The following is a 27,252-nucleotide window of genomic DNA, read 5'->3' on the forward strand; positions in this document are numbered from 1 at the left end:
CACCCTCCCGTCACTCAATCTGACAGTCCCGCCCTACCCATGAGGGAGCAACACAGGGCTTGACAAAAGTTTGGAAGGCTTCATCGACTTGGAGTTCCTCCTGGCCCAACATTGGCCAGCCAGCCTCTGAATTCTGCAGACGCTCAGCTACTTACTACTCGCTGTTTACAGCTGGGTGGGAACAAGCGAGGTCCCGCACACATTACTACCGTGTATTAATTCACCCATTCCTTTCAACAGTTTAAGACAGTAAAATCACTATTATTTGCCACCTTTTACAGGTGAGGAAACTAAAACCAGAGGTTAAGTCATTGGTTCAAAGCCACCTATCTTGTAGAAGTCCAAGGAAAGTGGGATTCAGACGTGAGTGTATCTGATTCCAGAGCCCGTGCCTATCAGCACAGCTCTGTACTGACTCCCCTTAATCAATTACAGGGTGAAAAGTGCTGTGAAGGCCTAGTGCACAGCACCAAGGGAAAGTCAGGGGTTTTCTGGAAGGAGTGATACCTGGACTGATTAAAGGATGAATAAGTTAGGTTGGGGGACAGGAGACGTCTGCTCTTTCATCTTTCAGCCACCACTAACCTCTTTAGGAAACTAAAGAGCAGGGGGCTGGTGAGGAGGGCTTGGCCTTTCATCTTCTGAAAAAGAAGGTCAGAGTCTGGCCTTAGAAGATTTTTTGAGGTGGTGGGAGAGTAAATCTAGTACCTATATATACATGTGAAGATCACGCCATCCAGTTGTCCTCTGGCTTCCTCAGAATCAGTATTCGGCCACCCCCACCCTCCAAAAAGTATAGACCACCTGACTTCATGCATTTATCAATATTACTTGAGCTCTGGCTTTATCAGGTTTTCCCTTAGCTCTGATTTCTTCACTGAATAATAATAATAATAATAATAATAATAATAATAATAATAAAAGGCTTTTATAAGTCAGTGCTTCTCAAACTTTACTGTGTACATAAACAAGCTGGAGGGCTTGTTAAAATGAGGATTTTGATACAGGTCTGTGGCGGGACCTGAAATTCTGGGTTTTTAATAAGATCCTGGGTGATACAGACCTGTATGTCAGCAGGTCCTTAGAATCACACTTCAGGGACAAAGGATCTGTATATTTTATATTCTAAAAAGGTTTGAGCCTCTTAACAAAGTGGTGTCTACCTAAATAAAGTGTCTTTGCACTGCTGGATGGTAAGGCTTGGGAGCAGATTGTAAGGAGCCACCTATGACAACTCAGCTTTTAAGCAGGTGAGGGGAAAGGGGATGGGATGTAGAACACTGGGACTGAAGGTGAGGACTCTCGCCTAGTGAAATGGGGTGGGCAAAAGGGCAGTGACTGTGAGCATGGAGAGAAGTGAAGGGAATCCAGATACAGAGAGAAGGAAGAATAAGGTGACAGATTAAGGGTGGAGTGAGGGAGATAAACTAGGATAATTCTTCCAGTTTCCTGACGTGAGAGTCATGGTAGCTAGTAATATCACCTAATATAATAGGGAAAACAAAGGGAAGGGATTATCTTATATTGGGGTTATAGGATGTGTGTGGAATGCTCAGATGGAGCACAGTAAGGAGCCAGATACGCTGGTCTGAAGCTCAGAGAACTTTGGGTTAGTGATGCAGATCTAAGTGGAGTGAAATCCAAGAGCAAAGGATAAGATATCATTTGACAAGAAGACACAGCAAAAGAAGAGACCTGGGCACATCAATCAACATTTAAGGGGTAGTGAAGGAAGAGGATTCACCAAAAGAGACTAAGACCAGCCAGAGAAGAACCAGGAGAGAAGTGTCAAAGTTTTCCAAGAAGGATCAACGTGGAAATGAGGTCTCCCTTTGTTAATCTCTACTACAAAACAGCAGCAGGTACTACGACTATAAGTCTGCTGGTAGAAGCTTACTTTTCTTGAGAAGCTGTGTGCTATAAGGGCTGGGGAACAAAAGACTAGATATGTAGTTGGCTTTAGAGAGAAAACCAGATCATCATCCATGCAACCTGGATGAAGGACCAAGAGTTTAAATCAGATAATCAACAATGATTACCCATTAGAGTATGGGAGCTTTAAAACAAAACAAAACCCTATTCCCATGCCCCAGCCTGATATCTGCCTGAACCCACAAGGGAATATCAGGTCTCTGCCACCAGGCAACTTACAGTTGACTCTAGAACAAGATGGGTCTGAACTGTGTGTATCCACTTACATGCCACTTTCTTCAATATACAAGGTCTGTCTGGAAAAAGTCCAGCCATTGTTAATATAACGAGAATGCTTTAAGCAACACTGATGTTACCTGGCAGTCAAGGAGAGTGGACTGGAATGCAAATGCATGAACAATGACAACTTCATTGTACTAGTCAGTGGGGGCGGTAGACACCGTTGAGTGAGCATGTGTACTGTGTGACCATCGCATTCAAAATAACAGAGTGAGTAGGGCAACGAACCTGCATCAAATTTTGTGTTAAACTTGAACGTTCCTCTGTGGAAACTGTTTGGATGATTCAGAAGGCCACAGCTGTGGGCAACTGGTGATTGTCAGCTTCATCATGACAATGCACCTGCTCATGCATTAGGTCTCATGCAGTTTTTCTGAGAAACATCAAATCACCCAGGTGCCTCAGCCCACCTACAGTCCAAATTTGGTGCCCCGTGACTTATGGCTTTTCCCAAAACTAAAATCACCTTTGAAAGGGAAGAGATTTCAGACTATTGATGAGATTCAGAAAAATATGACAGAACTGCTGATGTCAATTGGGAGAACTGTGTGAGGTCCCAAGGTGCCTACTTTGAAGGGGACTGAGGAGTCATTGTCCTATGTACAATGTTTCTTGTATCTTCCTCAAGAAATATCTTTTTCATATTACATGGCTGGATACTCTCTGGACAGACCTCATACTGTGAGCCCTCTGTATCCCTGGGTTTTGAATCCATAGGGCTGACTGTTTGCATTATTCTATGCCATTTAAAATAAGAGCATCTCAAATTTTGGTATCTGCAGGGGGTCCTGGAGCCATTCTCCCATTTGTATACCAAGGTACGACTCTAATTTGGACTCACACCAATGCCACCAAGGTAAAACAGGAGTTGAAAAGTAATCACAAAATAGGTTTGCAATCTGATAATTAGATTCATGATCTTGTTTTCCAAATTAGGTCTTGAATCTCAGGCCTCTGCCCTTTTTTGGTGGTGGTCTTAAAAGACTTAAGTCATGGATATTTAAAACCACCTTTCTCTCACCCATTTCCTAACAGGAGAGTGTGAAAGTAAAGGAACCTGTCTGTTGGTAAACTGACAAATCTTTGAAAATAAATAGAAAATGCAGCATTATCAGAGCCCTTCACTCCAGGGCAGGGTCCACTGGAAGACGTCACAACCAGCCACACTTCTTGGTAGAAGACGACACCTAGGGCTAGCTGGAGAACAAGATGTTCAGAAGCTGTTTTCCTACAGGCTTGTTTGCCTCTTCCCTGGGATTACAACGTGGTCCAAAGGTCTTAAACAGTGAGACAGAACCATGTAAACCAAGTACTCTGTTTGGCTTGAAACTATATGACCAGCCTTTCTACACTACAAGCTACCTGAAACAGAGGATGATCCCCTCATGCACCAATTTTGAGGTTTGGAGTTGGGTTTGACCAGAATCTACAAGAACAAACAGAAACTGTAGTTTCATAGTTCCAAGTCCTGAGATTTCTTACCTCTGGTTAGGAGAGGCCACCATTGGCTGTCCAACTCTCTTCTTCGCTCTGGTTAGCTGAGGTGGTGGGATTTCCCCTTTGAGAGCAGGGACTGAAGGAAGCAGACTGGCCTATAAAAGGGCAAGTCAGCACACTGTAGCCACAACAGGTTTAAAGGGTCTTAAAACATCAATACTTTTATTGATAGTGAAATATTTTTTACACTGAAAATTACTTAAATAAGTGGGTCCCTGATGATATAGTTTTATTCCTTGAAAGAGGTGTTATTCTTGGATTTGCTCTATGCCTCAGCAGGATGTTTCTTAATGACTTGAGGGCTGACTACTGATGTGCAAGGTTTTCTCCTTCCTCTACTAAAATCTCAAAATCAATACTGGACCTAACAATGGCAGGATTTTATTCCATGTGAGAATCAATGGTTGGGGCTCTCAAACCTCAGCAATGTAAACATTCTATTGCCTTCCACTATTCTCATACTGTATATTCTCATTCACAAGAAAAGGAAGAGAATCTGAGTTAGAACTAGGAGACTCTTTTGAGTTTACTAACGTTCAAGTTCATTTTCAGATGAGGAAAGTGAAGCCCAGAAATAAGAAGTCACTTGCCTGAGGTCATATAGCTTCAAGTGGCAGAAATGAAAACAATTTAGGCTTCTGAATCTTGTTCCACTGTACCCATGCTACCTCCCTACCCCCCCACCTCCAATCCCTTGTATAGTTGGAAAGTAATTAAGGTCTTACCTGAGCTAGGTTTAATCCAAGGTTCAGGCTGATAAAATAGCAGTAAAGTAATGCCAGGAAGAGGCAAGATAGAAGAAGAGATTTTAGCAGCAAAATGGAATGGGGAGTAGGCTATTGGGATCCAAATAGTCAGAAAGAAAGGAAGGCAGTGCTGGTAAGAGGGCAGAGAGGAGGTTAGTCTAAACTACTATCAACCGTACAGCTCCTTTTTCTTCCTAATCCTTCTATGGGTTTCTCATAATTGCCTTCTCTTCTCATGGGTTCTAGTTCCTAAGCTGAGACACAATTTTTCATTCTGTTGTCCTCAAGGTGCAGAAGATGGGGTAAAGGACTCTTCCAGGTAATTCAAATGTATTGTAGATAGGTAAGATAGAACAAAACTCACCTTTCTGTCTCACTACATAATTTACTTAATATCATCTTTCACTAGTGTATGTTTCATCAAGAGTAGTTTCATTCATAATATCAAGTGATTTTTTGTTTTGTTTTGTTAGTGCTAAACGGAAACAGCAGGATATGTAGGTGATCCAAGGGGTCTTTTATCCCCCTCAAGGTGGGGGGGGTGTCTCTTGAGAACACTTGATGTTGTTATCAAGCACTTCAAAGGCAATAGCTTCAACACCAGTGATACATTCCAAATCCATTCAAAATAGAAAATAAGAAATGAGTTTAAAGAAGTTTTTATATGTAAGATGATATGAAAGACAAAAGAACCAGGTATGTCTAACACAGAACAGTGTGTCTCATCTAGGGGTAGTTCTTGGAGCTTGGCAGAGAAGATTAAGAACTACTTTCGGTGTAAGAGTAGCAAAGTGCTACTTGTATGGTTCTGCCCCTAATGACTATTTTTCTGTGCATTCTTCTTCTTTTTTATTTTTTTGGTTGATTTTTTTTTTTTTATTTGTTCATTTTGCTATTTTTTGTTTGTGCCTCCTTCTTTGCCTTGATATGTGCTTTGGCTTTTCTATCAGCCTCAAATATTTTCTTATTTACACTGTTAATACATAACACCAGGAAATTAAGCTATGTTAAAACATGAACAAGTTGATGACTGTTCTTTTCAGTGGGATAGTTTTTCCTTTTCTGTTGCATCAGACTCTTGGCATATAGCCTATGGTTTGACCAAGGCAATCTATTCCAGTGTTCCTGCATTTAGCTTGTTAAACATATTGGCTCTTCATACTTGGTGCCATGAACTCAGCCTTGAATTAGTCACCTATTCATAAGCATTACTCAGCTAATTCAATAATACAACAGAATTATTGGAGCCATCCCTGGCCCCTCCCATGTCCCAACCCAAACAAAACGTAAAACACATAAAGTCAAAATATTTAGATGAAAAGGTCAGGAAGTACAAAAGGAACCTGAATTCGATGACTTGGGTGTTCCCCAGTTTGTTCAGTATCATCTGATTGAAATCCTATCGTTCTTAATCATACTCATCATCCATAAAGAGCTAAACCTATCAATCTGCCAACATCCAGTAAGACACATTGTAGGGCTTGAAACTTACTCACTTATAAAATGATATGGAAGAGAAAGAGAACAAGGAATGTTCACAGAATAAGTAGATAACTAATCTTAAATGTGCTTTTTTCAAGGCAGTCTAATAATGGATTCTAAAGTGTAAAATGTGAAAAGCTTGCTACAAATATAGTATTAACAATCTGGTTCAATATGATTGTGATTTGGGTGGTACCTACATGACCACTGAAAGGATCACACCCCACTTCTAAACACTGTTCATCCTTTTATTGAATATTCCGGTAAATATTTCACATTAATACAGGCTACATTAAGTAGAGCCACTATATGACAAGAAATTTACTCAGCTTTTTCCTTTTAAGTATGTAAACAACTGTACATGTATTTACCACCCTAAAAGGTAATCATCTAATTCTCTTCTGCATACAAGTAGCATTCAGTATGTTTAGCCAAAGCACTAAGTTCAAAATGGCTAAACTAATCACAGAAATAATCAGGTGGATAGGAAATCACTTTGTTCTTACACAATGGGCAATCAAATTTCCATTGCTAAAGCCTCAGAGAAAATTTCTTAGTTTAGGCACATTAAAAAAAAAAAAAATCCCCAGGGTTCTTCCAAGGTCATAGGTTTCTCAAACAAGGCTAAAGAATAGGACCTTCTAACTTAGTTGACATATTTGAGATGCATGTTTCCAATATGAGGTGCCCACGTGCCAGGCCAAATCTGAAAAGGGGGAGGAAAAATTGGAATTTCTAATTAGGAATCTTTAGACATTTACAAAATGAATATATAAATGCAATGGCAATTCACTGTTTCTGCCTAGGAAGAATACACATACATGAAATAAAATGTTTAGTAGCAGCATCTTGATATAGAAAAACTTAATTCAGAACAAGGTGATTAGATGTCACGAATTTTGATATTCAGAACTTGCACTACCCAAAGAATGACATGAAAAAATCTAAAAAATAAAAGGGCATTAGGCCTGTTTTACCTGCTGGGCATCAGTGCATTCAGTTGAATTCTGAATAACTTTTATCATAGGATTCCAAGCAGGATCTGGGTTATGAAGTCCATTAAACAGAGGGCCTCCTGGAACATCAGCAAGCTGAGGATGAGAGGGTATTATGGTGCCTCCATACATGGAAATTGGCAGACCCTAAAACAGCAGAAAGAAAGATTTAGCCATTAATTAATTACACAAGGTGATTCCATAATATAGTATCAGCTTAGATCTCTCTAGTTTTCCTTCATTCAAAGAACTCCAAAGGATCCTATATGTACAGTGTTGAGAAACCAAACAAGGTTGTCTGCCTCAGCAACACTTTTCAACAAGAGAAAAAACAACTAAATCCAATATTAAATCATCAGGAAATGTCCATATTTGATGGATACATATAATACCTCAATTTTCCCATAAGCTTGTGCTAAGAAGAAAAGGGGAAAGCTATATGACTGCTTGCAGCCATAATCTGGCTTTATGGCAGGCAGGAAGCTCTCAGAGCAGACAAGAGGGCATCAGGGAGATGGCTGCCAGCTTTTTGAGGGGCAGAGGCTGCCCTAAAGCTGTGGCAGCAAAACTTAAATTTCTCAGGCTCTCAGGGAATAAGGGGGCATCTTCAGCATAGTTTGAGGACAAACTTCCAGACACAACACAATCCACTCTTGAAATTGAGTAAAAGATCCGGCAAAGTCATGGAAACAAATTAGCTCCACCAAAAACGAGAATTATTTCAATACAAACTATTCTTTCACATATGACTACACTGGTTGGCAAAGTGTTAAACAAGTTAAAATGATGTTTGTCAACTCACTTTAGAAAAATCCACAAAGCTGCTTGCCATAGGCTGATGAAAAATGTTAGAGGGGGCTACCATTCCAGAATCATCTCTCTCCATTGTCTGATGCTGGGAGAACGTACTTGGGTCTGATAACTGTTGATGCATTGGATGGTTCCCTATCACAGACTGTGACCAACTCGATAAGCCCTCTGGAAAGAAGAATTGAGAACAGGGTTTGACATTTATTTGGATGAAATAACGAAACATTACCACTTGATCTTTTTTCATACTAAATTTTATAAAAATCATTCCCAGGAAGAACGCAGGGCACGTTCATGACAATCTCCACAAACCAAAAAAACAAGTTCCTGGAAAACTGGGTGAAGTCTTCTGAGTACCCGGAATACTCTACCTTGTCCTTCAAAAGATTAGGTGCTTTCTGGAAGAATTCAAATGATTGTCCCATTTTTATACTTCATGAGAGAAAGGAAATATGCTTTGAATTTTTTACTTCTAATCAACTCAATATTTATTATTTTATATATTATTATTATACATATTACATATATATATATATAAAAAACATTCCAGACTCTGAGACTGGATTGAATTTTTCAAAAGTATAAACACCCCTACTGATTGTTAAGTGTAGGAAATAAGTTGTTTTATTTATTTATTCATTTATTTGAGAGGTGGGAAGGGAGGAGAAAGACAGAGGGCAAAACATCGACGTGTGAGAGAAACATCAATTGGTTGCCTCTCACACACCCCCAACTGGGGACCCACACCCAAGGCATGTGCCCTGACTGGGCTTTGAACCGGCAACTTTTCAGTTCACAGGCTGGTATTTAATCCAGTGAGCCATACCAGCCAGGGCTGTTTTGTCTTATTTTTAAGGAACTAAATTTTTTTTTTTTTTAAGATTATTTATTTATTTATTTTTAGAGAGAGGAGAATGGAGAAAGAAAAGGAGAGAAACATCAATGTGTGGTTGGATCTCATGCACCCCCAGCTGGGGACCTGTCCCACAACCCAGGCATGTGTCCTGACTGGGAACCAAACCTGCAACTCTTTGATTCACAGGCCGGCATTCAATCCACTGAGCCACACCAGCCAGGACAAGGAACTAAGTTTTAATGGCAAAATCCCATAACTTACTTGAGAAATCCCTCTAGAAAGAAGGCAAGGTAATTGTACCTGACATGGCGTTGACACCAAATGACCAGATTCCACTGTGTCCAACAGGAGCAACAAAACTGGTCCCCACAGGGGCTTGTGCGACAGACCCTCCTTGCCGAATCCGGGCTAGTCTCTCTGTTCCGATGGGGGGAGGTATTTTTCGATCCTGATTGGCATTGCCTCCTTTTGGTTGGCCCAGTGTTGGTGGGGCAGAAGTGGCTGAAAGAGGTGAAGATGATCCCGAGGAAACAGATGGAATAGGAGAGTCACCTGGTGGCAAAATATTTCTCTATTGTTTTATTACATATAAAAACTAATGATGAGAATATGAGAAACCTTGTTGGAAAGATCTATTCCACAACATAGGTTCTGTAAAGAAAAATTTTATCATTTTATGGGATCATTCAAATGAGGGTATGTAAGTTCTAGAAACACGACTCTACACTACTTCTGCCTATAGGAGTATAAACAAATAGTCAAAAAAAAAATTTCCACATTGAACTGAACAAGGCTAGAAAAAAGGCCATTCTTATTCTTATACTAGTTCTAAATTAGCTTATGAAAATATATATTGTGATAGTTTAAATGAACTTAAATGTGGCAATGTTTGCACAACAAATTGTCTGGAAAACAGCTGATGACGCTCTATACCTATTAGCTGTTTTCTTTATTTCTCTTTCTATAGTTCTTTTTTTCCCATAAGGAAGACAGGTTAAATGTTAGCAAAACATCATAGGACTCAATTCATGGCTTTGTTTCTTAATGGGACTGTCAGGTAATATGGGTAGTTTTCCTTGTCAAATGGGCCAATATTCACTGACTACCTCATGATGCTCATTAAAAAAATCAAATCCTGTTTAAGTACTGTTATAGCTTCATTCATTCAAAATATTAAAATAAATAAGTCAGAACAGTGGAATACTTTTACTTATAAATGGCAATCACACAATTGCCTAAAATGTAAAAAATAAATAAATCAGGAATCATACCAAATTGACCAGATACATAAATTCAACTTCTTTTCAGACTTAAGAAATTATTTCACAATCTTGTCCCCAACTGGTCCTTTTATAAAACTACTTGTAATACCTCTTTTCTTGGTCCAAGTCCCAATGTAAACATTTTTGGCTTAGAAGAAGAGCTTGACCCTTCTCAAGTTTTCTAACCTACAAATGACTAACCATTTTTGACATGACTGCAATACAAACCTTGAGTATCTGCATACCATTTAGAATACTAAAATTATAGTACAGTGTTCCCTGAAACGAGTAACTTAATAACTTATTCAAGACTCTTAGGGAAGAGTTCCTCCAGGATCCCTACATGAGTTTGAGGCGCTCGTCCAAGGATGGGGAGAAAAATGTTGTCTGTTGAAACTAGGAGTCCCAACAGGAGCTGGCCCTTGCAGGAAAACACGTGTTCCCGGTATGCCGGAAAAACTTGTCAGAGGAGCAGAAGAGGAAGATGGGGAGCTGCCTGATGGGTCAATGGATGGTAACCCTGAAATAGAACAGGTCCAAGACATCAAAATTAGCCAAGGCTTTAAAATGGCAAGTCCAAGGTTCACTTTTCTTTTTACAAAGAAAAAACATGTAGTTAATTTTATAGATTACAGCAAAAAGAATCCATTTATGTGCTGCATAGCCCAAGCCCATTCTTTCTTGTAGTCCAGAAGCCTATCACCAAACAGCACTAGATATAGAAAAAGTGAGCCCAAGGTATAAGAATGGCAGCTACTAGGAGTATGTTCTAAATAAATTTCAAAGCTTTCACTGGAGGGGACATGAAATGAGAGCATGTTGTGACTAAGTGGTACCCATCAATAACTTCTGCTTTCCCCTTTTGTGAAAAATCTCAAAGTGCAGCTGTGCGTCTTTGTACTATAGTCATTTTCTATGGAAGATGAATAATAACAAAACCTACTAATGTTTCCTTCCTAACAAGGAGGAAAAACATACTATCTGACTAAAGATAATTTCACTATGCCATCTGATAAAAAAATCAACAGACACAAACTATAACAAAGTATTTTTTATCTAGTTTGCATAAGTTTAGATTTAGCCATCTTCTCAAATTCCATTGCTTTCTCTGGAGAAGATATTTGGGAAAGAGAACAGGGTCTGGAAAAGGATTACAGGTGCTCATTTCAGGAAAAAGTAGTTAATATGAACAAAAACCTGTCAAACTTTTAAGCAGGTCTTATTCATCTGTTTAAAGTGTATAATTCAAAGGCTTTTAGTATATTCACAGGGTTGTGCAACCACCACAATCAATTTTAGAACATTCTGTCTCCCCTAAAAGAAACTCTATGCACTACCTGTCAGTCTCTGTTGTCCTTTACCCCCTATCCTCACCTCTAAGCAACCACTAATAAACTTTCTATCTCTACAGATTTGCCTGCCTATCCTAGAAATTTCAGATATTTGGAATCATACAACATGCGGTCTTTTGTGACTGGCTTCTTTCACTTAGCATACTGTTTCCAAGGTTCATTCATGCTGTAGCATAAAATCGGTACTTCCTTTATATTATATCTGATTATACAGAAATTATAATATGTATTAATACAATATATTTGTTATATAATAAAAAAAGTCTAATTTAATAGATATGCCACATTTTGTTTTTCCGTTCATCAGTTAAGGAACAGTGGGTTGTTTCCACTTTTTGGCTGCTATGAATAATGCTGTTATGAACATTCATGTACCAGTTTTCATGCAGACATATGTTTTCTCTTAGGTATGCCTAGGAACAGAACTACTAGGACATATGGTAACTGTTTAAATTTTTGAGGAACTGTCAAACTTTTTCCAAAGTGGCTGTACCATTTTAAATTTCCACCAGCAGTGTTTAAAGGTTTTGATTTTTTCATATCCTTTCTCATCTTCTTAACTATTAGTATTTCTTATCTGTAAACTAGAAGAGTAAAAACTATCCCTGAGAGAAGAGCACCAACAAAAGAAAGTATACAAGCAGTTAAGAAATGAGGCCAAACTTCATCAATCCTGGACCCCAAGAGAAAGGTCAAGAATGAATGCTTGTTTTTTTAAATTATTATTTTAAATCAGCAACACATTATTTTGATGTTATGGATATGAATAATTAAAGTCCCAAAACCAAACTAGTCAGATGATTTCCTTGACTTTTTCCTTTTATCCAGACATACATAATCTGTACATTTTCTGGGATGTAGTAAGCGAAGCGCAAAGGGCTCAAACACTGGAAATGAGAGCTCTGAATTCCAACTCTGGCTAAGGTACTCTTTATTCACATATTAGTTAGTGCCAGGCGAGTCAAGAATTAATGCCTTCTATCACAGTGTGAGCACTGGCAATGAACCCTTCTTTTATTCTGGGGCCTTTGAAAACCTCTATTCGTTTCCCGAAATTGAAAAACTAAAATAGATACCAATTTATAAAATACAGAAAAAATCCTAGAGAATATTTTGGATCACAAATGGTCTCATGTAAGTTTACACTTCTATTTGAAAGATGATACAACAGCTATGTTTTCCTGAAAAGACAAGTAAATGGAAGCATATCAGAAATGAAAGCTAAGGCTCTACTATATCCATAAAGTCACAAATTTTAAACAACATAGATCAATTTATAATTAGCAAGAAAGGAAGGATACTGTATGGGATGATTTTCCAACTGTAAGAAAAATGCTAAGTGGCAGTAATTTTTACCTCTCATTCTAGGTCTGCTGTAGTTTCTAATTTGTTTTTCAGATTAGTGCAGGTTGGAGTGAAATTTGTCTCATAGATTCTGGGACATAGATTCTGGCTTTCCAAATACCTCCAAGCCAACACTGGACTCATATCTTTCTATATATGTCTCATAATGCCTCAGCAGCTAATTTCTGATTTTGAGGAATAAATAGCTGAATCTAAGCTGGTCTTTTTAAAATAAAGAGCTCAGAGATGACTGGATGTCTTCAACCAGCTCCATCTAATGTAAATAACATATAGAGTACTACTAAACAAAATCATTTAATATTCAGTTTGAGCACTCGAGACTAAAAACAAATAATGAAGATCATACACTGGTGCCCAAACACCTATGTAACTCAAACTTTTTAAATCTGAGAAAAGTAAGCAGAGTCTGTAAATCTGGAGTCCTTGAAGCATCCTATGTCTTGTTTTATTAATTTCATCTTATTCCAGTTCTAAGAAAATGGACTGACACAAGACCACTGTTAGGAGGGACAGAGAGATCACAGAGAACATAAAGCAGCTCACTATATGTGAGTGACTTACTTTCAGCTACTTTCTTGCCCAATCAGCAATCATTAAATGGTCTTTACCATTTATGAAATATTCTCATTTAAGATTATGTAACATTATGCACAAAATAAACTTTATTATTATCATCTTAGAATATTAGATTATGCTGTTGAGCTGCAGTGATAGTTATAATAACTTACCAACTGGACTAGTAGAAACTCTCTGGGAAGGTGGTCTGAAACCAGGTGCCTTGGAGTTGTCAGGGTGTACGTTTTCCAAGTGTCCAAGTACAGAGTTATTCAGAAATGCTGACTGAACAGTGAAAGAGTCTGCGGCAACTCGTGAGGACAGTGGACCATCTCCCCAACCCTGGTTAGCTGGCACCTGACTGCTGTCAAAAAGACTACTGAAGTGATTAAAAAGCGTGGCTGGGCCAAATGTCGGTGGCAATGATTTATTTGCTGGGTTAATGTGCATCTGAGAACCATTCATAATGTTCATGGCAGAAGAAAGCTGCACTGCAGCTGGTGGGCCTTGAGGTGGTGTTAAAGGAACTGGATTTGTTACAAAAATAGACTGGGGATCCTGGTGGATGGTTGCATTTGGTACCACTGAGTAAAAAGAACTTCTGGGCTGCATTCGATGAGAAACTCGAGGTGCTGGTACAGATAATTGAGGTAAATTATTGGTGTCCTGATTATCAGCAGCAACCAATCTCGGTGATGCCAAAGTCAATGGAGCAGGTTCTGAATTAGACGCAAAAGGCATTGACATAGGACTTAAATCAGACACATTGGATGGCTGCGCATCCTCCTGTGTGTTGCTGGAGGGAGGAGTGGGACTAGCAGATGGGTGAGTTTCTGGAGCTCCTGGGGTGTTACTGGCAGAGCTATTGCAGCTATTTGCAGTGGAAGATGGGGTACACAGGTTTGCCATGGGTTGCTCCTGTGTGGACACTTTTTCTTTGGGGGGTGGCATGGCAGAGAAAGACTCCATCTTTTGTGAAGAAAGCTGTGCTTGAGGAGTACTTGTGGGTAGAAATGTGGTGGGAACTTGCCCACTAGTGACAGGTGCCGAGGAGACTGAAGGCAGGGAACTACAAGTGCTTGTCACAGAAGAAATCACTGTTGCTGGAGGACTTGTCTTAGGCACACAGGCGAACAATTGCTTTCTGACCGACGAAGGAGTCCGGGTGTTAGTCATGCACAGTTGCTGACTGGCAGCAACTACAGAAGAGACAGTGATAGGACAACTGGCAGTAGCTAGTCCAGCAGACTCAGAGGGTAAAACAGTTCCATTTTGGTTAGGTACACGGCCTGTGGTGTTATGCTTTGGAGAACTATTTGCATTGCCAGGATTCACAGGTCTCACTGGGAATGGTCCCCAAGTGTTGGGAGAGGGTGAAAAGGTTCCTCCAAACTGGGCCATGGGTAAGCGAGGATGCCGAATCTGTTGCATAGTCTGAGCTGCCAGCAGGGCAAAATGAGGGTGGGGATAAGCTAAGGGCAGAGAAACTGGGAAAGAAGAACGTACATTTGTTGGAACGTTCTTATTAAGTTTATTAGTGGGCTGGAACGTAGATAATGTTGTCGCCTGTGAAGTTACAAGAGCTGGAGCACCCAAGGGAAATGTATTTTTATTGGAAGCTGCTGTGGTGCCTACTCCAGATGAGAAGTTTGCATGGATGGACTTGGTGCTGGTGGGTGTTCTGATATGATTTTTAGGAATCAAGTCTTCCAGTTCCTTAGCAGGATCTTGAATAAGTGCATTGATAAGTTGAACTGCATATCTTGTTGATTCTGTACCACCCCTGGGAAGAAAACAAACAAAAAAACAAAAAACAAGACCAAAAACGTAAAAATCCAGGTTATCTTTAACATGAAAGAAAATTCTTGATTCTACCATAACTAACAAAAGTATGCTTCTAATGAAACTTAATTTCCACACAGAATTAGCAATATACATTTTCTACAATTACCTTATTGTGATCATTCTCTCGCCATTCTTATCTTTTTGTTTATCCACATCAATATGGGCACCAGTAACATCTTGTATTGCGGTGATATTGCACCCTCCTCTTCCCATTATCCTGGAAACGACTGAGGCTGGAACAGACAATTTCTTTGACCTAAGAAATAAAGACTACACATGAGCTTATGAAATTCAAATGTCTCTGAATAGTAAACTTATTTATAAAAAAGATGTCTCAGTAAGTATGTTCATGGACGTCTATAGAATACTATTTTTTAAATCTTAGGAGAAAATTGTTAAATTTCTTTTTACCTTAAAAACTGACCTCATCACATTTAATTTAGTAAAGGTAAAAATATTTTAATCATTCATGGTCTAAACATTCAATTTGTCCAAAATATCACATATCAACTAAACCGCAGCAACCATACATATTGACTCTTCCTAAATTAAAATAATGCATACTGTATTGTTAAACTTCATACTTAATAATAGAGGCCAGCTTATCAATATCTACAACTTACAGTTAGCAATAAAGAATAAAACTAAGATTTGAACTACATAAAAAGCAACTCACAGGTTTCACTCACTTCCATGGGGGGGTGGGGGGGAGTGAAGCCAGAGAGAAGACTAGAGGGTGATATTGGGATCTAAAAAGATGGTCCAATGGCCCTGCAGGATTATCAAAGAAACTCAGTGTGTCCTGGCATAACGAGATGAGAACAATACTCATTATTTTCATGGTGTCATTGGTAGGCCCTAAGATTCCCCCTTTGAGGGAGGGACATTTAAACTTGAACTACTCTGTCCAGGAGAATATCCAATAGTAGCCCCTAAAGTAAATTTCACAATCAAAATTTACTATCTTAATGCAGACAAGTTGGGAAGAATATATTTATATATTTTGAAAGCTAGAGCATAGAGTAGGCTATATGCCATGAATAATACTTAAATCAATTTGATCATCAAGTGTGCATCAAGGCTCCTATGCTGCCAAGACTTCTTCCTTTTTTGTTTGCAATTATGAATACAAAGTTTTAGAAACATTACAGAATAAAAGACTATATATCTCAGTCCTTTGGTGATTAAATGCACATTAGCAAATCTATGTCTTATCCTGATTCCCTGTTGTAAAGCATGAACAGAGGCTAGAGGTATCATCTGGATTGCGTGTATCATTTAAAAGCAGTGGCCTCTCTCTGCTTTTATTCACTTTCCCCATCATGGCTGAAGTATAAGGCAATGTGAATGAAGGTAGTTGTCAGGGTTAGCTTCAGGGCTGTGAGTGTTTTTCTTATTTTTTTTTTTTTTTTTAAGAGGAAGGTGGTTTTGATTTTATAGGCTCCTTTCCCCCCTTTTATGGTGATCTAATTGAATTAAAAGTAGCTAACTAGTTCTTCAGAATATGCTCTCTAGCCCAGTCTAACTTTATTTAAACACTATAAATAAATAAGCTTGATCATCTAAAATGGGACCATTAAACAATCATAGCCCTCACTAATAACACTGTGACTCTGCTGTCAAGTGTAGACTCTTCCCTTTAAGAAGAAGCTTGTGACCACTTTATATAGTTTGTAGACTTCTGTAAATCTTATTTTTTAAAAAATCTTATGTTTTAATAAAATATATTTTGTCTAAGGCCAACACTTGTTTCATATAAAATATGCATGCAAAATTTATATATTGCTTCTAATTTTGCTTTAGTCTACTCTGGATTTAGTGTGACCCTGCAGTTTAAAATAATAACAACATTCAAATTATTCATTAATTAATTAAATCAACTTCTTGCAGAGAATCTATACAGTCTATGAAAGTTAAAAAAGACAGGACTAATTCTACCTACCTTCGTACAACTTCTTTCCACCCTTCTTCTCTTTTTTGCCCCCTTTTAGGGCTAGTCAGATTCAGCTTTATGTTTGGAGAGCTTAATGGCAATGACACTGACTTGTAGCTTGTTGATAAGGAATTAGAATTCACTTCACCTTCAAGTCTGAGAAGAGAGAAATAGCAAGTCCAATAAATAAAAGACACATTTTACTTTAGATACTCAACAGATTATTACTAAATGAACAAAGTTATGCTGAAATATATGAATTAAAATTTGGCATATCAAATTATCAATAATTCAGAAAAATAGAAATAGATTCAGAAGTCAAAAGTTGTACTATAATGAGTAAAAATAACATAGTGAAAGTCAAGGTATGCTAATATTTTCAACTTCAAAGTGGAATCATAAAAATTTTTAATAATTTCATTTCATAAACAGCACATGATAAGGAGATTGGTAAATTTCACTTCTGAATACTAAAGAACAGGTAATGAGGTAGACTTCAACTGTCTAACATAACTTATGCTTAAAGAATAAACTTCAGAAAACAAACACAGGAGCCTGTCAGAATGAGGAGACAGAAGTATGGCCCAAAAGGGGAAACGGATCAAGGTTCCAGTGGGAGAACTAAGCGATGAGGAGATAGCCAACCTAACAGATGAGAAGAGAGACAACCTAACAGACACAGAATTCAAAACATTGGTGCTAAAGATGCTCATAGGCTTGACAGATAGGCTTGAGTATGGCAAACGCATAAGAGAAGAAGTGAAGGCAATGCTAAGTGAAATGAAGGAAAATCCACACAAAACCAATGGTGAAGGGAAGGAAACCAGGATTCAAACCAATAATTTAGAACATAAGGAAGAAAAAAACAGTCAACCAGTGCAGAATGAGGAAGCAAAAATTGAAAAAAATGAGGAAAACTTCACAAATTTGGTGAAGGAGATGGACATCCAGGTCCAGGAAGCGCAGAGGGTCCCAGGCAAGCTGGACCCAGAGGGGACCACACCAGGATGCATCATGACTGAGATGCCAAAGGTGAAAGATAAAGACAGAGTCCTGGGGGCAGCAAGAGAGAGGCGGAGAGTTGCCTACAGGGGGGTGCCTATAGGACTATCAGCTGATTTCTCAGAGGACACTTTGCAGGCAGGAAGGGACTGGCAAGCAGTATTCAATGTGATGAAAGGCAACCTGCAACCAGGATTACTCTATCCAGCAAAGCTATCATTTGGAATGGAAGGGCAGATGAAGTGCTTCCCAGACAGGGTAAAGCCAAAGGAGCTCATCATCATCAAGCCATTATTATATGAAATGTCAAAGGGACTTATTTAAGAAAAAGAAGATCAAAACTATGAACACTAAAATGACAACAAACTCACAACTATCAACAACTGAATCTAAAAAATAAAAACAAAATCCAACTAAGCCAACCAGAATAGGAACAGAATCATAGGTCTGGGGATCATTTGGAGGGTTATCAGCTGGAAGGGGGAAGGGGTGAAATGGGGAAATGGTGCAGGGATTAAGAAGCATAATCGGTTGGTACAAATAGACAGGGGATGTTAAGAATACTATAGGAAAGGGTGAAGCCAAGGAACTTATATGCACGACCCATGGACATGAACTAAGGGGGGTGGGACTGCTGGAGAGGAGGGAGGTACTGGGCAGAGGGGAGCAAAGGGGGAAAAAATTGGGACTACTATAACAATATAATCAATAAAAAAAAAAAAAAAAAGAATAAACTTCAAATTATTGTGCCAGGCATGAGGAAGGACAGGTGGATGTTGAGTTAACAAATCAGAAAATTTTACCGTGTTTGAGTTTTAGAAGTGGCAGTACTCGTTTTTTCTTCTTGGGAATGGAGTAGCAGTGAGGGGTATCTCCGATCACCAGAGGAATTCACATCCACAGTGAAGTTTAACTCTTGGCTTTTACCACCACTGCTACTCTCACTGTTGCAATCTGTGCTGTCCAAGTTATCTGAATCACTATTCCCACCTGTACCACCACCTCTGGGTTCTCCATTTATTTTATTTTTATCTGCCTTTTGCTGTGCTAAGGAGATATGTTGTTCTGGTAATATTAAAGGTGCAGTGGAAGGGTTCTCTTTTGTTTTGTTCTTCTTATTTTTCCGATTGGTGCTGGGGGTTGTCACCACATTGGCCCTTTTTTTCCCAAACGCGTTTGTGAATGTTGCAGATGTTGCAGAGATTCCAATTGTGGTGGTGGTGGTTGCACTAGGAGGCTCTATGGGAACTTCTTGCTCCACTAAAATTATCAAAAAGGATAAAAATTACATCGAAAGCCACATATCTCAAAACAAATTATTACAGGTAAACCTAATACTTCACAATAACCCAGCTCTTTACATATTTTCCTGTCATTAGTATTTACTAGTAAATAAAGAAATCTTTGCTGTTGTTAGAACAAATACACTATATCATATTTTGATGTCTAAATTGGTATAAAACATTAATACTGTTAACATTCTTAAGATATGAAATGCTTGTCTCATGAACTAACCACAAATCACAATATAGTTTGAATTTAGGAAATTTTTCGAATAGGATTTTAGAATTAGAATCAAAATAAAGCAAGATCATTTGCCTACTACAAGCACTGACAGACTGTACAATAAACAACTCTTTGAGAGTAATAAACCCCAAAGCTGTAGAGCTTTGAGCCTGAACCTTAGCTAAAAATTTATTGAGGAACTGAGTTCAACCACTTTCCAACTGGGGGAGGAGAGCATAAAGAAGAACCTGGCAAACCTCTCACTGTATTACTTTCAGGACATACACAATGTTTTACAGGGTAACTTAAATTACAGCACAACTGAACTTCCTCCAATTACGTTTGTTTTCCCTTTTCACTTCCTCTGTATCACTTTACAATGTAAAATATTTAGAAATACTTACTATAAGAGTCAATTGTCAAAGTCAGATTAAAGTAACTGAATATTTAACTAGAATTAATTAGAGCAAAACCACTCAAAAGAAAGTTGATAAACACAGGAGAATTTTATCACTAATTTGATGGGTCATTTCTCACCATCTTCATCATTCTCCTCTTCATCTTCGTCTTCTGGTAGTTCTGAGTTTTCCTTAGGTTTGTTTTCTTCATCTTCTTCCTGCTTCCTTTTCTGCTCCTCTTTTTTCTTTTTTCTCTTTTCTTTTCTTTTCTCTCTTTTAGCTGCAAGAGCCTGCTTTCTGCTCTCCTCTCTTGACTGCAGATAAAGTAGACATATCTTATTACCAACAAAGCAATAATTTAAAATAAAGAATGAAATTTTATTTTTATGATATGAGGGGCTTCCCATGAATGTCAGTTTCAAAACTTATTTATAAAAGCAACAAAAGAAAAAATAAACTGGACATCATGAGAAATAAAAGTTTTTGTGCTTCAAAGGAACCATTAAGAAAGTAGGAAGACAATCCATAAAAAGGGGAGAAAATCTGCAAATCATACATCTGGCAAGGGACTTCTATCAAGTATACAGTAGTCCTCCTTTATCCATAGTTTCGTTTTTTGCAGTTTCAGTTACCCATAGTCAGACCATTATGGCCTGTAAAGGCTAAAGTATTTACTATTTGGCATTTCATTTTTTTTAAAAAATTGCTGATCCTCTATATTAATGAGAAAGGGACTAAAAGAAGAGACTGTATATTCTCCGTCACACTTTCAAAATAAATAAATAAATAAATAAATAAATTTATTTATTTGTTTGTTTGTTTGTTCAATTACTGTTGTCCCAATTTTCCCCCTGAAGAGAGACTGTATATTCAATTAAAAATCATTTCATTACTCTGCTGGCATAAACCCAATTGGCTATTTAGAGAACTGCTGACCATGTCCCCGTGTAGTTATAAAAAAATAAAAATTATATATGTGGATGGGACCATAGTTGTCATGTAACTTCAAACTTCGCTTTATTTAAAAATGAAGATAGCTTTTTTCCTTCTGATTTTAACTATAATCAAGTTTATCATGGAGGTACTAAAATGTTTTCAATTCCCTAATTACTAAGACTAAGGTTTACACTTTCCCCCCTATTATAAGCAATGCAACAACAAATTATCCTACATACATTTCTATCTTTGAGCATTTCTCTATCTTAGGGAAATTTTCTGTAAGTGGAATGGCTGGAGTAAGGGTATCAGCTTTTTTAATTGATTCATTTGTCAAAACACCTCTGTTAATAGTTATACTAATTTACACCACACATTAAAAAAATCATACTAGAGTGCTAATTTCTCCATACCCTTTGCCATCAATAGCTATTACCAGACCTTTAAATTTTAAGCTTTGACAGTCTGGTCAAAAAATTTAAATCACTCTTTTATTGTGTATTTCTTTGTTTATTTATGATGTTAGGCATTCTCCATCTATTTTTTGAACATTATCTGTATTTCTTCTGTGAATTGCCCATTTGTGTGATCACTTTTTATTCTGAGGAAGTTCTCTTTTTCTCATTGATTTGCAAGCAATCTTTTCTTCTGTCCTTAGCTTATAAGTTTTGTTTTGTATTTTTTAAACTAAGAATTGGTGCCAAAATTTTAGCATTTCTCAAAATGGGATCCTTTTTCTTCCTTTAAACAACAAAATATCTCCACATTAAGTTCTTACATTCCTCGAATGACTCTATTAAATCATGGAGTTTGTTCTTTTAATGTAAATTCTGGATTCAACAATAACACCCTCATTTTCCTGGTAAGCAGATTGAGTGTCATAATGGTGATCTTATTTACTTAATTTTTTCCATTTTAGCACACATCCTAGCATACTTAACACTTAGTCTTTAATTGAGGATCTAATAAACCACTTATAGCCCAGATCTTATAATAAACAAATAATCTCCAACATTTACTAAATTTCTTCTCAGACTGTTACAATCACAAAGGTAGTAATGTCATTTGGTAAACTGTGATCTGCTTGAAATATAGTCCCTCACGGCTATGGTTCAAAATATTTTTTATGAATACGTTCGAATAAAAAATTATTATGGTTTGACAATTTATTGATAATTTCCTTTGAAAGACATTTTGTTAAGATTATTGGTCATATAAGGGGCAAATTTATCCTAGATTTTCAACAATTTCTAATAAGGAAAATTCTTTTTCTCACTCACCTTTTCCAGATCAAGTTCCTTTAAAAGAATACTTGCATTCTTGTTTGCTTCTGCAGCCTGCTGGTCTTTAGCCTTCACAATTGTCTCCACACATTGGTGGCATTTTTTCAACAATTCCTATAGTGAAAAATGGAATTATGTCAATACAGAGACACATAACAATGAGGTGATTAGTATACCAAAATTCAGGGCTTAAATCTCAAATAATTGAAAATTCACTAAAACAAATCGAGCTATCCTTTGAGTTAACTATTAATCAATCTTTTATTAAAATAAGGAACCATTTTCTAAAAACTTTATATGTTCTTAGAAAACTTTCTAAATCAGGCTAATGGTCTAGTAATAAACTTAAGCTGCAGTCACTGTACTTATGGTTCAGAAGAGCAAGGGAATAATTTATCAAAAGTATTATACCCATTCTCTATTTACAAATGGAGAAACTAAAGCATAGAAAGATCAGGTGATTAAGTCTCACAGAGGAACAGGTTGGTAACTGCATATTTTGGTATATAACTCCACAAAAAACAAAAACATGCTTCAATAGCATATTAAAACCTACCTTATCTGTAATCGTTGCTATGTATCTCATGCACTCTATATCAGAAGGGAACTGATTGACTTCCTTCACCAAATACTGAACAACTTTTACATGACCCTGTAAAGAGTACAAGAAAAAAATACGCAAAAGAATCCTTTGAAATTTTGCCCATATGCTTAAAGACTTAGAATAAATGGTATAGGGATACTTCAAGATAGTTTATTAAATTACAAATTGAAATTATAAAAATAAGAACAGTTTTGAGTTTATAAATAGAAAAAGTACAACATGCTCAGGAATATATGGTGTGGACCAAAAGACATTTCTTCTGAATTTAATATGCCCATTTCCCACTGAAAATAGAAAAGCTTTTGCAAATTAGTCCTAAAAATAAAGAGGATATTCTAGATCCCAAAGCATTATTTTGGCTCTCACCTTACTAAAAAAGTAGATTATCACATTTATCTGAGTCTTATGACTTGAATCTCGGTAAAACACTTTCTAAATGTCATTATCAGAGGCTGAACAATCTGTAATCAATTGTAAGTATATCTATTTTAACATAACCAAACTTGCATAGTTTCCCCTCCTATTAAGGTTCTAAAACATCCTCTAGAATTAGTGTAATGGTAACAAAAAACAAAACAAAACAAAACAAACAAACAAAAAAAACTAAGAAAAATAGTTGCCTCCAGGACAGGGAAATAATTGAGAAAAGGCATGATGAAACTTTCTAGAATTATGGAAGTATTTTATATCTTTACGGGGTGTGGGTTACATGGGCATGTGTATTTACCATTACTCATTAAACTGTGGATCTTAGATTTGTGCATTTCACTGTATGTAAATTATACCTCAATTAAAAGGAAAGAAAAACAATGAAAAAAGAATTAACTCTAGAAAGTATCTTAAGATTTTTCCTAAGAAACATAACTTACACTGCTCTCATTCAGTAGCTATTTAGTTACCAGCTATTATGAGTTAGGCACTGTGCTAAACAACTGGGTATAAACATTGGTGAAAAAGTCATGGATCTTGTTCTTCATGGATCTTCCAGCCTAGTTGAGGAGATAGGCATTAAAAAAAGTAAACACATGTTTGAATGTATAATTACAAATAGGGATAAGGAAAACAACAGTGTACTATAAAAGAGAAGAAAGACCTTTTTCAGATTGGGTGTTAGAGAAAGATTCAGTGAAAAGTGACATTTAAAATAGGAGCAAAAGGGTGAGAAGTGAGTCAGGTGATAAGCAAGGGAAAGAATGTTTTGGGGAAAAGAAAACTAGTGAGAAAAAGCCCTGAGGCAGTCAAAAATTTAGTGCATTCTAGGCCAGTGTTTGAAGTATAGTGAGTAAAGAGGAGAGGTAGCATAAATGACTGGTCTGAGGAGACTGGCATGAGCCATACCTTACAAGGCTTTATAAACTTATAAGCCTTGTTAAGTAGTTCATAGTTTATCATAATTGCAATGGGAAGGCTTTTAAAAATATAACAGACAAGTGAACCTTCAAATATGTGTGTGTGTGTGTGCGTGTGTGTGTGTGTGCGCGCAGTATAATAAATGGTTATGAAAGAGTCCATTCATTTTTGTTCCTCCTTAGGTAGAGAAGACATCCATCTGCAAATAGTATTTAACCTTAAATCTCATGTTTTATGTACAACAGCAGAACAAAACTAGTCTAGACACCAAGTGATCTAATAGAGTTGTTTGTAGTGAACTACCATATAGCTGTTAGATTTGGCCATGAATAAAGTGCATATATAGCAGTGATTAGTGTATAGATATGTAGTCAATTATCCAAAGTCAATTTATCTTTCTTACATGGTTTTGACTTAAAATCAATAAATTTTATCCCCCCTCACCCACATCCAATTACCTTGCGAAATGCTGACATAAGAGGTGTGATTTTCCGGTTATCTGCTGCATCCACATCAGCACCTGCTTGCACTAGCAATTGCACCACATCGAAATGACCACCATTGGATGCCAACCAAAGGGGTGTATTTCCCTTCTTGTTATGAACATCAATATGGGCCCCCCTATAAAATCAAAGGATCGTAATATAGTTTGTTTTCTATGAGAAAAGGCAGACTTCTATTTTTCTCTATTTGTCTTCTATCTTTTACAAAATATCAGGCAAATAATCTGCTCTTTAAAATGTCAGTAAAGTAGAACAATTTTATTAACTTTTTTTAAAAGTATATTTTATTGATTATATTGTTACAATAGTTGCATTTTTTCCCCCTCTGCTCCCCCCATTTATTAACTTTAATGCTCTGAAAAGTGAAAGGGATAGTAGAAAGTTCCAAATATAAAATTTACCCACCTGCTAATCAGGAGCTCACAAAATTTGTAGTGACCTTTGTCTGCTGCTATTGTTAAAGCAGTGTCTCTCGAAGAAGGCACAGGAGGGGCATTGACATCTGCTCCTTTATCAAGGAGAACTCTCCCAACCTCTGCATATCCTCCAGAAGCAGCTTCCATCAAAGGGGTAAGACCAGTCTGTTTAAACCAAAAATTATTCAAGTAAATTAATATAATTTCTTTAAAAGACTAAAACAATTGATATGTTTTCCACTTGTGATTTTCTCTCATAAAAGAGCTAAGCAATATTCAGTCTTAAATTTCACTAAAAAGCAAGTGAAAATTGTTAGATTTAGTAAGACAAACTAGAAGGAATTAACTTATACTACCCACATGCTAAAGTAAAAAAAAAAAATTTACAACTTCTATATTGTTATAAATTTACACGAGATCATAACTTCTCTACACAATAAATATACAGTATTCCCTCACTTATCGTGGGTATTACGTTCTAGACCCGCCCCACCGTGAAGTAGGAACTTTACATTTATTCTACACTCTTAAACCTACGTAACTCTAACAACATACATATATAGTACCGCAAAATCCTGCGATATAGCGAAAAATCCGCGATAAATAATGAAATATAATATTTTTAAAAATCCCGCAATACAGTGAGGCCGCAATAAATGAACTGCGATATAGAGAGGGACTACTGTATTGAAAGTGAATAAAAAGAAACTTAAATAAGGCACAATGTTCAATGGGAAAACTTTTAAGAATATAATTTATCCGCCCTGGCTGCTGTGGCTCAGTGGATTGAGCGTCGGCCTTCGAGCCAAGTGTCGCTGGTTCGATTCCCAGTCAGAGCACATGACTAGGTTGCACGTCAGGTCCCCAGTTGGGGGTGCGAGTGAGAGGCAACCACACAGTGATGTTTCTCTCCCTCTCTTTCTCCTTTCCCCTCCCTCTAAAAATAAATAAACAAAACTAACAAATAAATAAATAAATAAATTTTAAAAATGGTATAATTTTTCTGAGAATGCAGTTTGCTAAATAATTCAGGATAAATTCTTTCAATCCTATTCAAATGTAGGTAAAGTAGATTAAAATATCATTTCATAAATTTTATTGTCTTTTATTCATTAGTCTCTAACACTTTTGACAAAAGACATTTCCTACTGATATCATTTCCAAAATATTGATTTTTCTAGGACTTCTAATAATCAAGTGGGTCACACTGAATATCTGTAACATGAAAAGATAAAACTAAATACCAGGAAAAGCTCATTTCTTTGTGCAATGAAAAGTCTGAGGAAAAATTGCAGTTCTTCATTAAATTTTAAGAAATATAACTAATAAAGTTCAAAGAGAAAATATAAAATTTTCATTCAAACCCTTTCAATTTGAAATGACAACCAGAGTGGCCACTGTCCGATTATTAAGAATTCTACATAAGCTATGTTTTTCTTGGGTTCTAAGTACCTAACAATTCTAAGCAAAAAATAAAAACAAATATACTGACATACTCTTACCTTCTGAATGCTAAATAGTCAAGGAATTATCAGAATCTGTCATGGTGAGATTAGATTTTCTCTGTCTTAAATTTATAATCTATGCAGTGATTTTTTGATTGGGTTTTTTACCAATGGCAAGCACATGCTTCATTAAAGAAGTTCTTTAAAAACCTACATTAAAGGACTCCACAAAATAATCTTACTACTCAAAAACATCTTACTACAAAATAATCTTACTACATTCAAAAGTTGCAAACTGGAGGATTAAGAGAGCCACTCCAGCCTGAGGATGAAAAAAGTACTGATTCTATTCCTTCACTGTCCTTAACAAAAATCATGAATGGTGACAGTGTGTCACTGACCACTCTATATCACAATTCTCCAATTCTGCATTGGGGCATCAGGTTTAACTTATGACAATTTAAAACGGCACATTCAATTTGAGTTGAAATGCCATTCTGTCTACTAGAAACATATCTGTGGTAGCTGACAAGTTATTAAATGCTTACCTTTGCCCTATGTTCAACATTGGCTTTTCGGTCCAGAAGCAAACTCACTACTTCTGCTCGGCCTTGGAAACAAGCCAAGGTGAGAGCTGTGTTCCGATTGGTCTCTATTTGGGCGTTAATGTCTGAACCCATATCAAGAAGCAATTTCACTGCAGGAACATGTCCATTCATTGCAGCCAACATCAGGGGAGAAATACCTAGTTTACTCCCAGTCCTAAGGGAGGAAATGCACTTAGAAAATTAAAATGTTACCTGTTATTTTTTAAAAAGCATGGAGAACATAAAAGATGAAAATGTTTCAGTAAAAAGAAACCAATGAATGAGTTAATTGTTTAGACTAATAATTAGAAGT

The 27,252-nt window shown here is 37.0% G+C and overlaps 1 protein-coding gene across 2 annotated transcripts in view; it reads right to left on the minus strand.

The window, feature by feature from the left end:
• Window positions 1-6,170: 6,170 nt before the first annotated feature.
• Window positions 6,171-27,252, minus strand: part of ANKHD1 (ankyrin repeat and KH domain containing 1) — a 108,290-nt gene continuing 87,208 nt past the window's right edge. Inside the window, exons 20-34 of one of the 2 annotated variants that reach the window (XM_090288172.1) lie at window positions 26,901-27,114; window positions 24,897-25,072; window positions 24,447-24,609; window positions 22,591-22,686; window positions 22,032-22,148; window positions 19,955-20,129; window positions 18,715-19,171; window positions 16,919-17,065; window positions 15,083-15,232; window positions 13,305-14,914; window positions 10,203-10,379; window positions 8,898-9,098; window positions 7,734-7,909; window positions 6,914-7,078; window positions 6,171-6,642 (exon numbers count right to left, since the gene is read on the minus strand). In XM_090288172.1, the coding sequence (XP_090144298.1) occupies window positions 6,583-6,642; window positions 6,914-7,078; window positions 7,734-7,909; window positions 8,898-9,098; window positions 10,203-10,379; window positions 13,305-14,914; window positions 15,083-15,232; window positions 16,919-17,065; window positions 18,715-19,171; window positions 19,955-20,129; window positions 22,032-22,148; window positions 22,591-22,686; window positions 24,447-24,609; window positions 24,897-25,072; window positions 26,901-27,114 (4,084 nt within the window). In that variant the 3' untranslated portion in view covers window positions 6,171-6,582. Of the gene's footprint in view, window positions 6,643-6,913; window positions 7,079-7,733; window positions 7,910-8,897; window positions 9,150-10,202; window positions 10,380-13,304; window positions 14,915-15,082; window positions 15,233-16,918; window positions 17,066-18,714; window positions 19,172-19,954; window positions 20,130-22,031; window positions 22,149-22,590; window positions 22,687-24,446; window positions 24,610-24,896; window positions 25,073-26,900; window positions 27,115-27,252 lie in introns of both variants that reach the window. The other variant, XM_090288171.1, reaches the window with a different exon arrangement.

Source organism: Furipterus horrens, unplaced genomic scaffold (genome assembly GCF_987537825.1).
Source record: "Furipterus horrens unplaced genomic scaffold, mFurHor1.1.pri manual_scaffold_10, whole genome shotgun sequence".
Lineage (NCBI taxonomy): Eukaryota > Metazoa > Chordata > Mammalia > Chiroptera > Furipteridae > Furipterus > Furipterus horrens.